The sequence below is a fragment of the Rhododendron vialii genome, chromosome 8a (assembly GCF_030253575.1).
Source record: "Rhododendron vialii isolate Sample 1 chromosome 8a, ASM3025357v1".
Lineage (NCBI taxonomy): Eukaryota > Viridiplantae > Streptophyta > Magnoliopsida > Ericales > Ericaceae > Rhododendron > Rhododendron vialii.
The window spans coordinates 9,824,327-9,837,698 of NC_080564.1; the positions used below are offsets into that span (position 1 = coordinate 9,824,327).

The following is a 13,372-nucleotide window of genomic DNA, read 5'->3' on the forward strand; positions in this document are numbered from 1 at the left end:
GTTACAAAAAAATTGCCGCAAAATCAATAAACATAAAAATCAAAATCAAAATAAAAAAAGGAGAAAAAGTTGTTAGGGGAACGGGGTAACCTTCCTTTTTTAAAACTTTTTTTTCTTCAATTTTCAAATTTAAATATAATAAAGATGAAAAATATTTTTTTGATTTTTTTTGCATCGTATAAAAGATGTCAATGAAATCTATCAAACAAGATCTATATTGATAAAAAAATTATTTGCATAAACAGATAATTTTTGGATTTGAAATTAACTCCATTTTTCAAAATCATTTTGTTTAGTTGGAACACCACCTGAAGCTCTCACCATTCTTTTCTACTGTATATCCCATCATTTTAATTTTTTCCCGATCAAAAACAACAACAATAATGGCTTTCCTCACCCGCCGTACCTCTCTCGTCGGCCTCTACAATCGCCACCGTCCAATTCCACCGCTCACTCCGCAATCCAATTCCTTCAACGCCACCGCTTACTATCTTCTCTTATGCCTAAACCCAAATCGTAGCAGAAACCAGTGGCTCAGCACCGGTGCCGAGTCGACTCCGTCCGAACTCGCAGGCAAAAACGCCTACGAACTCCTAGGAGTCTCGGAAACCAGCTCGTTCGCAGAAATCAAAGCCTCGTTCCGTAAATTGGCCAAAGAAACCCACCCCGACCTCGCTCAAACGCACAACCATTCCTTTGCTTCCGATCAGTTCGTTCGAATCCTCGCTGCTTACGAGGTACTCTCGATTGTTTGGTCGAAAGTGATTGTCTTTGGCGTGTTTCGATGATTTGAATTTGTGTCTGTTTGTTGTTTGCGGAAATGGTATCCAATTTTTTAGATGAGTTTGCTTTGGTAATTTTGTGCAGACAGTATGAAAGAAAAATCAAACGGTAAAAAAATATATATGGAATTTTAGTGCATTTTTCGAGTCCCAAGGGGTTCGCTTGAACCCTCTAAACCATAGGTCCAAGCCGCCGCTGAATTTGTGTGGATGGGGTCATAAGTTGCTTAGGAGTAGCATGGGCTGGGACTTGGGAAATTATGGTGTTAGATAATAAGTTCAAGTTGCAAGATAGGACATGATGGTGGAAATAAATTGATTCTCCATCTTTCATCACAAAGTAACAGGAGAATGTGAATATTGTAATAGAAGGTTTTTTTTTGTTGTTGGATAACATGCTTGTTTGTGTTGGTTTAGAACTAAAATCGTTAAAGGCATTTGTATGGTCTGCAAAGTTAATCGACTGAGTTGTATATGTATCAATGGTTAAAATGTGGGGGAATCTGTGAACAAATACCTCGAATCTGATAAAAAAATTACTCATTGATGAGAAATTTTGGATAAATACGATTATTGGTAAGAATTTGCTTTGTCATTCTTACAAACTAGGAGTCTAACTTGTTGATGCCGCAGCATGACCAATATAGTGAAGTTTCTCATTTGCTGACCTGTCAGATGGCAGTAAAGCACTTTGGAGGGTCTTAACCACTTCGTCATTTCTGTGAAAAAAAAAAAACACTTCGTCATTTTTCTTTTCTTATCTGCATAAATTAGTTCAATGAGAAACTGCTGTTACACGGTCTTGGCCTCCGGGTTGTAATCATCCTATGTTACCAAAAAACACTACTATGCTAGCTAATTGCATTTTGGAACAAGCATTGTGGAATGTCTACTTTCCAGAACGTAGAATTGTGCGATCGAAAGCTTTTCCGCAAGAGCTAGAGAGATTGGAGTTTAGCAAGATGAATAACATAAGAAACTGGTCAAAACACGTCTAAAAATGTGGTTTATAACTTGACATGAACAAGTTGACAAATTACACTTGTTTTTTGTTGGATGTTGTCCTCTTGAAATTATACTCTATTTGAGAAATTATGCTCTATTTTGTTGGTTTTTGTTGGATGTTTTTTATTTATTTAATAAGTACTCATCCATTTATTAAGCCCCAACTGAAAGAAACCAAGTCCAGGAGACTGTCCTGACAATACGACTATACTCCTTCAAAGGAGAATTACAGAGTATAAGAAAAAGAAGAATGAAGCATTAAACCTATACAGAGGACTAAAGGCATAAACAACCTATCAACAAAACTGCAAAGAGGAACGAAAGCCAAAGAGCAGCACAGAGTCATCCATCTGTTCCCAAACCACCAACTGCTATCTAAGAATGTACTCCTCAGCTAGTCCCCGGTTAGCACACAACCCTCTATTCTCTATGGATGCCTTAACCCTTCTCATAGAGCTAAGAAGATCACGTATGGAACTCAAGGTATTAAGAGCAACCGATCACGAGCCAGAGCTTTCTGTTGAAAAGCCCAAAGATTCCTTTCCCTCCAAATGAAATAAACTGTAGCAGGCAGGGAAGATTTCATAATTCTACTTTTGAAACTATCCCCCTTCACAGATTGGACAAACCAATACAAGAGGGCTCCCAAAGTGTAAGGCACTCTATTGGAAGAAGATTTACTCCAAAATCCAAACTGTAGACCATACAAACGCTAAGTAAGAGCATTCAAAAAATAAATGCTTATGGGTTTAATCCATCAGAGCTACGAATCCACACCACCAGATCCTCAGAAGCAGAATCAGGATGTAAGGTTGCAGGAGTTTGGTCGATGATGAATTAGATAATTCTGTTTCTAGCTCTTGGCCACCTCCACTGACCTTGGTAGATTATGGAAGACATTATAGCATTCAGGGAAGTACCAAGATTGTAAACCACTCCTTCTCCAAACCTTTTGTACAAGGGACCTAAGGGGTGCCAGCTATCAATCCAAAGGAAAGTAGACTGCCCATTGCCCACTCTGTATTGTGTCAAAGGTTGTCCAAGACTCCATATTCCAAAAATCTTTGGTATGGTCCAAGAGGCATCTCTAGAATTATGCATATGCCACAAATTCTGATTTTTGATAATGTAAACATGTACCCATTTAACCCAAAGAGAATCTGCCTTCTTAGAAAAGGCCCATCTAAGCATGGTAGCTTTGTTCCATTCTTTAACTTTTCTGAAGTCAAGACCACCTTCCAACTTAGGACAGCAAATGTGATCCCACTTCACCTTAGCCCCAGTATGTTTCATGTCAGGGCCAGAACATAGAAAGGCCATCAAAGAGGATTCAATATCTTTAATGATCTTGCTAGGAAGAATGAAATTGAGGACCAATAAACCTGAATAGAGAACAAGACAGATTGAATTAGCTGTGCCGTTCCTGCATAGGCCAGTTTCTTGGTCGACCAACCATGAATTCTTCTCAGAATCTTTTCCTTCAATACCACACAATCACTGGATCTCAAATGAGTAGAAATTAAAGAGACACCAAGGTATCGAACAGGGAGCTTAGCTTCTGGAATTGGAAGAATGAGACCCAGCTTCTCCCTTAGATGTAAGTCCACACCAGCATAGGCCAGTGTCTTGTTGGATGTTGGTAATATGCGATTTACTGGAGGAAGGGTGGGCAGCAGGTACCACAAAATACTAAAGTCCTTCAAAAAATAGTTTGAAGTTTGAACCCTTTTCCAACAACAACAAAGCAAAACAAGAGTACAAAATGAATTTCAAAGATTTTAAGTGAATCGAACGATTAACGGATTCACTTACGATTCGCAGCTAATTCCGGTTCAGGCAGCCTATTTGTATTGATTACCAACCGAATAGTACGATACGAATTGTGAATCGTGAATCATATGATTCTAACAACTATGCTCTGGAGTACCTCCAAAATCTTGAAAAGTTTTTAGCCTAGAAGTAAAATCCTTTTCATGGGCCTTGAGTGAGACGTTCATAACTGATATGATTATGATCTAGAAATCATCATCTTTTGTTCCTCTTACATCTTTGCTATCCTCATGGGTTTGAGTTTAGATTTGCATGTGTTGTTTATGTGGAAATGCCACGTTGTTGGGTCAAGGTTGTGCAAATACTTGCCAAATGCTAAGAGGGTACTTCCTGTTGTTTTTTGTATCACTAGATTATTTTTACTTTTTTTTTTTTTGTTATTGTGAATTGACAGAACCTAGGTATACATTTTGCAGAAGTTGTCTCATCTTGGAGGCATGGTTCTCAACTTTTGCATCATTTTAAGCATATTAGGGTGAGGGTTATATCTCAAGTGATGTTTCGTTCTAGCTTGGGTTCTTCGTTTGTCATAGGGAATTACTTTATTTGTGCTTTGACATGACCGTTGCATTAGTTTAGGGGATTGAATGAACTTATACCTATATTTGGGACATGCTAGAAATATCGTGTATCACTGTGTGAAATGTTTAAGTGATACAGTGGTAATGCGGAAATTATTTACATCAAATGTGATGTTTCTGCTGCACATGCATCTGGCACAATGTCGTTATACAAGATTCCAACATATTTTGGAACCTAAATCTAATTGTTGCTTCAGACATACAAGAAAATTCTAACTTAGCAATGGACAATGTAATGCAGATACTCTCGGATTCTGAGAAGAGGTCGCATTATGACAGGTACCTTTTATCTCAAAGAATGCGTGTTCAGAGATGTTCTGAGCAATTTTCAATGATGTACACATATGAAACAAACAGAATATCTGTGAAGCAGATGGAAGTTGTTGAATGGCTAAAATGGTATAGATGTGCTTTAAATGAGATTTTGTCAGAGAAAAGAGTAGTGGTTGGGTCAGGCTACTTTGACATACTGGAAAGGGACTTCTATTCAGCTATACATGCAGCATATTACGGCCCTGATATTGAGTCTGTGAACCTCCTCCCTGATTGTTTTGAAGCTGAGGAGAGGTCGACCTATGAGTCTCCAGAAGTGTTGCACTTGGTTTCAGGGCGTGACCTTTTTGGAATGATATGCCTAGCTGACAAGGTTCCTGAATTATCACAATCCTACAATGAAAGACTGACATCTTTTGAAGCTACGGAGAATCCTGATGTTGGAATTCGTGGGATGCAAGCAAAAAAGAACGATTACCACACATCAGATGCATATAAGGATCTAGAATTTCATGTTTCAGGGAAGATGGTTGCTGTGGCTACCAGAGTCCTGCCTAAAAGCTGTTATGGTGGGATGAGAAATGAAGATTCTCAGGATCACATACATGTTTATCTTATTTCACAGGAAGATCCAATATACACGAGCAAAGGAAGTTCTATAGCCACCATTGCAGGGTCTAGGATTCCATTGGGAACAATAATTGGGTTAGGAACCAACCCTGAAGAAGGGTCTTGTTTTTTCTACGATACGAATAGAACAAAAACCCACGTGATTATGAAGCATCGGACGCTACTGGTATGTGTAACCCTGCTTATCAGAACTTCTAGTTTCTCTTTAGCCTGTGATTTAACAAAGGCTCTGGTTTCTTTCTTGCTTATATGCATATTTTTGCATAAGCATGATTTTGGGAACCATTTGCTGCCTGCAAGTGGAAAAGATTATTTGTAAATAACTTAGCACTTAGCACATGCTTCAATGTCCTTGTACTATATTATACTTAAAAATGGATTGGATTTTGGAGGACCATACAAGTGAGCCTCTTGATTTCTCTTTTGGAACCCACAATGTGGTGCACTCCTAGATGCTAAGGCGAGGGAAGGTGCACTGAAAGGGCTTGGACACTGCGAAGCGAGGTGCAGGTACGTAAAGCACAGTTGAAGCCCTTGAGGTGCGCGCCTTGCCGCGAGGGGCATTAGGTGAGAGCCTCATGGTTTTTTCTCATATCTACACTCAGATTTCGTCTGCTGAATGGTTCCATTCCAAGAAACTTCTTCCTTCTTATTTCTCTTCCTCTGCTCTATTTTCTTCTTCTTCTTCTTTCTCTTCTCTGCTCTGTTTTCTTCTCTGTACTGTTAACAGAGTAAATCGGCTGCTTTGATTGATTTTTCTCCTTCTCACTCGATGTTCTTTTTTTTCTATAAGACTATAACTATGATGATGGACACCTGTTGCTACTTTTCTTTTCTTCTTTTTAATGGATGTATATGCTTTTGTTCGTATGTGGTGACTTGAATGTGTGGAATGTTATCTTAAGGTATTTGAAACTTGAGGACTTTTTGCTTACGTAGAAATTTTTTCCTATATCATAATTCTTTTTTGTTTTTGTTTTACACTACTTGCGCCTCGCTTGCATCATGCCTAGGCTCTAGGGGACCATGGTGCTTCAGTGTGCCTAGAGCCTTTTAAAATGTACTGATGAGTTTATGTGCTTTCGTTTGTCTTTTAAATGGCTTCTATTACACCATGAATTTTTTGTTCGAAATGACTTATCTTATACCAGAAATTTTGCAAGGTGCTCCATGAATGAGCAGATTGATGCATGGAGTGGATTGATGTAATCAAAAGCTTCTGTTTCTTTGCTAATTGGATTTCCCTACATTTAAACATATCTTAGGTAAAACACTTGCACTGGTATCAAGTTGGTGATAGAGTCTCCGTGGCCGAATGTAGATGCAGCAGAGCTCGGTTACCACCAAGCAAGTAAGATTAATTCTTCTCTGATATTGATGTCCATAGGTGTTGAACAAATTTTGCAGCTGAAACAAATGGACCTTGACCTAAACTATTTGAAGGAAGAAATTTCTTCTGCCTTTTTGCCAGGTCTTCTTTTATGGATTTTCTGAGGTTTTCTACTTGTCCTCCCAATAGAGTAAACGAATAATCCTCCTTCGACTATTCAGGAGAAGTTAAAGAGAAAATTGATTTTTTACAAAGGCAATAACCTTGCTAAGCATTTTATGATTCTCTTCCCGTTCTGCAAGACAGATGTTACCTTGACATGTTGCATGCTTCCATTGAGCCACATTTTTTTGTTTGTTGCCTTGTGTTTTGTATTCCCTCTTTCTCTCCCTCCATTTTCATGTTCTTGAGTGGCTGTGCACTTTCAGTGAAACGTGCAAAACACAGGCTTCTATTCCTTGTCCGGAGCTGAAAACTAGTGGAGTATGTTGTATCACTTTCTGTGTTCTAATTTTTTTAGCTGAGGTACACTGAAGTAGGTTCAGAATTTCGTTATTGCTCAGAACTGAACCTTAAACATTGACGCTGTACCCAGTCGACATATCAACAAACATATTAACGCCCTTTCTTTCAAGATAAATATGGGATTTATTAATATACGTATTTATTGAAGCTCTTGTAAGAATACTACATAATAGTAGTTAGTAATGTTTCAAACTTGTGATGATTTTTTCCAACAGATTTTGGCTGTTTGAGCCTCGCTGTGGCATGCATGACATTGGTGGTTGGTATGTGGAGACATTTGGCAGAGACAGGAAGGGCCGGACTGTCCCATCTAGAAGGTATTGGGATGGGTTTGATGTGGACGAAAAGTTTGACAAGTAAGTTCGAGCCACATAAGCCTCAGCAAATTCAGTTTTTCACTGTTCTTTCTGGTTTAGCACATTTAAGCATTATTATTGGAAAAGGTTCTTATTCACATGTTGGTTTTGTAAGGAATAGTCGGCGACATGTGTTTCCTAGCAGTAATGAGTAAATAGAGAAGCAATTGCTATGCTTTGGAAGTTTTTGATATCCTTGAAACTTGACCTAGGCACATTTCAGAATAGCTTGAAATTTGAAGTTGTTAGAGAATCCAAAACTTACTGTAAACATCTTCAGGGGTGTAAATCTGGTTGGTTTCCGCCCTAACAAACAAATCTGACATGAAACATTAATTTCATCTTTTCGTTCTTATAAACTACTTAATTTCACAAATGCATCAAGATTCAGCAAATGCTGAATATATAAGCATCTTATCCTTGGTAAATATATTGGTACTCGCACTTAGTTTTCCCTCCTTGATGCTTCGGTTTTGATTTCCATGAATCTGGGAGCTTTGTGAAGTTTCAGTAAGATTTTTTTCATTTTGCATAAATGTGGCACTTAGTTTTTCATTTTTTTCACCTAAAGTTCTATAACATCAGCAGGAGATTACATCCAGCAATTTATTTGCTTGCTCTTGCTTATCGAACTCTAGATCTTGAAGATGCAAAAAGAAGGAAACAATCTATGAAAGATATCGTTGAAGGAAAATTGTCAGGAATAATCACTTGGTGCAAGAAACTTGTATAGGTAGGACTAATATGGGGTTTTGGCATGAAAAGGACTTTCAACTCTTGTTCGCAGCAAGTAGTTCACTTCTGCTGCCTACCTAACAGTATTTGTTCAAGATAGTGGCAATGGTCAGAACAAATCCAAATAACTTTGGCATCGGTATCTGTCAAACCCAGCATTCTAATTTCTACATCCCATTCTTGGGACAAGGAGGTTCTTTCTTATGATGCATCAAGACTCAAGATCACTCATATGATGCATAGTGGAAGCTATCAGCTCATACTTAGAGTTTGGGACCTTATTCATGAAGATGACAATGCAAATACGTTGTGCAACATGGAGTCATTGTTGCCATGCTTGTCCAGCTGAGATTTTATGGCTCCATGAAACAGTGATCCCCTCCTAATTACAAATTCTGGGAAGATGGTGTTGATTTCTTTATCTTCAGTACTAGCAATTGGGATGATCCTGTTCTAAGCATGTTCTCATCAAGCTTTAACGGAGAACGAATTATGATCTTTGTTTTGCTAATCAAGACTGAGCTGCAATACGCCCCTAGCAGCCTGCCTATCAATACTTCCAGCCTATAGCTGTTGGACGATCGTTTGCTATCCATGTCTACTTCACCATGATTTAAGAGTACTTCCTATGAGTCCAACAAACGGTTGCAAACCCAGATCTGACACATTAATAGGTCGCATAGATGATGCATATTCTAGTTCTCAAGGCCCTCAGTGTGCTTATTCCTTCTATTAATCGTTCCAATGGTAAGAATTTGTACAGCAGCTGAAATGCACAATATTTGGTTTGTGTTATAGACCATTTAGAGATTGTCATCGAAATCTGTAACTACGTTTTCTTTTCAATTTGTAGCTTATAAATCTCAGTTCAAGGTTGGAGGATATTGACTCTCGTGCTTCAGATTTAGAATTGATTGCTCAACTGATAACTGAAACCTTGCCTGTGGAGGTGAGACTAGACCATATGTTGCTTTCAACTCCATACATTAGTAATTGAAATTTAACTTTATTATCATTAGTCTTCGGCAAATGACATCATTGTTGAATTTTCAATGTTTTGATAAGCCTCTGTGTACCAAGGTAGCAACAGGTAGTTCCTAACTTGGGGAAATTGGTAGAGGGAAAGAACAGAAAAGCAAGAAGATAGTGAAGAAGAAGCTAACGACATACTATTAAAACCAAGGTCAACCTTCTAGTGGAGCCTCCCTTGAGCCAGACCACGTTTTCAAGCTCTCTTTTTCTGTAGATTTGGTTATCTCGAGACTTGACTACTGTCATCTGTCATCGATGCAGGATGGCATGAATGCCATGTAACAAATTGTTTGTGTTAAGAAAAATAGTAAGCCAATGATACTCATTACTTGGGGACAACCGTTAAAAACTTGCAGTAGGAAAATTCAATGTTGAACCGTCCCCTCCCTCCCTCTGCCTCTCCGTCCCTCCCTCTCTCTCTCTCTCTCTCTCTCATGAAAACGAAAAATGAAACTCAGTCCCTTTGGTGAGTTCAGTCCAGACTCCGGCCTCTCCCCTGCAGTTGGTCCAGTGACTCTGACCTCGATGATGAAGCCACTTAGTATATGAAAATCGGTAAGATGTTGATCTCTCCAACTCTCTATTTGATTTGGTTTGTTTTTGTTCTGGGAAAAAATAGGGTTTGGCTTATGCTGTAATTTGATTTGTTATGTTTTTATTTTTTCTATATGGGGTGCGATTTTGTTGAACCCATTTGATTTTTAACTTAAAGAAATCTAGTTTGTTCTTGTTTTACCCAATCATCTGCACCTCATCGTTTGTTTTTGTAAATTTTCATTTGTTGAAATCTCTATGTTCTTAGTGGTATTACAGAGAAGGTCCCTGTGTATTCAAAAATTAAATATGTGGCGTTTTCTCAGATTTAGGAAAATTGAAAATTTTTAGGTTTGTCCATAGTTTAATTTCATTAGAATTGCAGGTGAATGAAGAATTCAGGGTCATCAACTACTATTCAAAGAAGACTGGGGATGGAATTGAAATCATTCCATGGCAATTTTTAGAGAGAGAGAGAGAGAGAGAGAGAGAGAGAGAGAGATTAATGACGGTGAATTCCAGTGGGTTGGACTTGGGGATTAATCAGAAACGGTGGAGACTGGGGAGAGAAGAGAGGATGGTGCACTGCTAGCTCCGTTTGGGAAAAATTAGAGAAACGATGCCGTGTTACTTGAGGCTACAAACCTGAGGCTTTTGTTTTAATCTAGGCCGTCGGATTAATTCATTAATGTGTTGGCAGCATTTGGTGCAGATGTGTGGTGGATGTGGGGAGAGGGATATGTGAAGAGGATCCGGATCCAAAATACAAAACTTCAAACGCAAGCCAAGCTTGAACAATTAGTCTCAAAAAGTTCTCAAGCTCAAGCCAAGCTTGAACATTGGTAACAAAGAGTCAAGCCAAATCTGAACAATATTGTGTTTGGCTTGTTTGGGTCAATTACAATTGCAGTATAGCTGCACGATTGCTTGTTGGGCAACAAAAATCCTATAGTTGTTGATTGCTCAAGGCTAACTTTCTTGTAGTATAGCTGCATGATTGCTTGTGCCTATTTGTTATTCCCCATGACGGTTGAGTTTTTAAGAATCCTTTGGATACAGTCCCTAGTAGTCTTAGGAATCAGTTAGTGTTTGACTGTTTGTGTATAAAAAGAACGAAAAATGGAAGAGATCTAGAGTACATGAGCAGTATGTCCATTACCCAAGTGGCCAAGTTGATCAGTTTCAACTTTCAAGTGAACCCTGGAAGACAATTACATCTATGAACGTGTTGCTGGAAGTGCAAGACTTTGTGGTCTAGCAATGCCTTGGCACTAGTAGGAGTAAAAGCATTCTGGAAGGGTGATACAATCTTTTTTAATATATGTCATATTCGCTTTGCCGCAAGGAAGATTTTTGTTTATTGATCCCATTGCATAAGCTTAAGGACTTGTAAATAAATAAATAAAAAATCATATTATCTTCTTCTTCTTTTATTGAAGCCGGAACATTTTTACGAAATTTTTGTGAAAATGAAAAAATGCCACAACCCAAAGGAAGTGGATTCTTTCGGCATTTCATTTTCAAAATGATTCAGACAAAAACACAGTAGGAATGGCAACGGAAAGGGGCGGGTTTTTGCATACTCCGACCCGACCCGAAAATCATTACCAGCCCCCCGGCCCCTCCCCGGCCAGGTTTTTTTTGGGATACCCCCGCCCCGATCGGGGAACGGGTTTACCCGCCCCGCCCCATAAAAATTAAAAAAATTAAACTATCAGTAAAAAATTAAAAAAAAATGCAAAATAAGAATAAAAATTATCTAAAAAATAAAAGTTTTGAAATTATTTTTGTGTCTTTTGGTATCGCGATTTTATATAAACTTTTAATTGCAATCAATATTTTAGATACTTCATTCCATTTCTTTATGTGTAGGATTTATTATAAATATTTGAAGAAAACTTTTTAAAAAATCCACTAAACACCAATAAATATCAATTTTTATTTCTTTTTTAAATTTGATTAGACTACTTGACAGTAAAAAGACATTGTTTTTTGGATTAATACTAAAAGAATTAAAGGACATGTAAATAAATACATTTACATATATAAATAAATACATATACATACATACATACATACATATATATATATACACGCACACACACACATACACACACGCCGGGTCGGGTAATTTCGGGACGGGTTTTGGAAATTTTACCCCGACCCCAGAAAATGGAGTGAAAAACCCACCCCGTTCGGGGCAGGGCGGGTACACTTGCCATCCCTTACACACTCGCACTATTTACCGGAAGAATCCATTACACTCGCACTATTTAACAAATCAACCGATTTAAGAACTTTGTAGAAATAATTTAAACACTGGCAGAATTCTAGCTTAGAAATATAAGAAGACACGCAGCTCCGTTGTAGAAAATCAGGTAAAGCTCCGACTATGAATTAATTGGATAAACACACAGGAAATCGTAGCTAGCATGGATCTTCGAATGATTGTGATGTATATTCTATTTATTTATTTTTTTTTGGCCAATGGACTTGATAGGATTGAAAAGTCATGATAGTCATATACTAATGCAACAACTACTTCCCGTGGCAGTGAGAAACCTGTTGCCTAAAAAAGTGGCAAAACCTTTGATTGAGTTGAGCAATTTCTATAGGGATATGCTCAAAACACTAGAAGTGGAGGAACTCGACAGTCTACAATCCCAAATTGCACTTACGCTACTGCCAACAAGGGCGGAACAAGAAATCTAATCTGTCCTGGGCTAACCCAAAATTGGGAAGGATGCGGCATATGGTATAGGATTTATTCGTGATATATCATTGGAAGGCTTTCCAAACAACGACTATGTTTTTGTAAATTTTGGGGGAGGGGGGTTAAAATCGGACAAATTGAGTCCATGAGAGAGAAAAATGATACTCCGTATCATTGAATTTTAAAGGCAGAATAAGTTGTTTCTGGATGGAGTTTCCACCACCCATTGTGGGCCTCACCGTGCATTTATTGTGGTAATCTGAAGCATATATCTTGTTGGGTCTACGGAATAGTGTATTCACGTAAAAAATCAGCTTGATTAAACATTGATAGCTATATTAAAAATTAATTTTTTGTTAACAAAATAGACAATTATAGACATTTGAACTTAAGAACTATTGACAAAATCCAGGCCGTCGGTTTTATAAACCAAAAAAACAAGCGTTTTATATCAATTCTTGATATACCTTTAACACTTCGTTTTTGGAGGCACAGCCCAAACAAGCTTCCTCTCGGGCACGGCAAAGTATCTCAAGCGAGTTGGGAAGATGATTGCATGAGGATGGCAGTGGAGGAATTTTTCTATGGTACACAAAACACTTTTTTGTATATGGTACCTAAAAAATTACTTTAATTGTAAGAATTTCTCATTGAGTGGTAAGTATTTCATAAGAATGGGTAAGTATTTCACATTTAGTAAGTATTTCAAATGTAGTATAATATTTTATCACTCAATGTGGAATACTTATCACTTCATGTGAAATACTTCCACGCTGAGTGATAAGTATTTCAAATGAAATGGTTTAAGTATCCCACATTGAGTGATAAAAATTCTACACTTAACACTCAATGTGGGATACTTATCACTTCTTATGAAATACTTACTACTCAATATAAAATACTTACCACTAAAGTAACTTTTTGGTTACCATATATACAAAAATAATTTGTGTAACATAGATGGACTCGTAGTGGAGGGTGGCTAATGGAGAGAGTAAATATAAATCAGTGGCTACTGGACCCGCTATACCCCAAAGTTCTTACAC

General features: G+C 37.9%; 1 protein-coding gene across 5 annotated transcripts; it reads left to right on the forward strand.

Annotated features, from left to right (window-relative positions):
* Positions 1-324: 324 nt before the first annotated feature.
* LOC131336409 (uncharacterized) lies at positions 325-8,931 on the forward strand. 5 transcript variants are annotated; one of them, XR_009202821.1, is made up of 6 exons: positions 333-737; positions 4,440-5,267; positions 6,367-6,452; positions 7,172-7,312; positions 7,898-8,794; positions 8,901-8,931. XR_009202821.1 is itself a non-coding variant. In XM_058372239.1 (5 exons), the coding sequence occupies exons 1-5, from the start codon at positions 384-386 to the stop codon at positions 8,043-8,045; spliced, it is 1,554 nt and encodes a 517-aa protein (XP_058228222.1). In that variant the 5' UTR covers positions 325-383; the 3' UTR covers positions 8,046-8,931. The 5 variants fall into 5 exon arrangements, 3 of the variants coding, with proteins under 3 accessions (XP_058228222.1, XP_058228221.1, XP_058228223.1); XR_009202822.1 differs by having other exon boundaries at positions 7,951-8,794; XM_058372239.1 differs by having other exon boundaries at positions 325-737; positions 7,901-8,931.
* Positions 8,932-13,372: the final 4,441 nt, after the last annotated feature.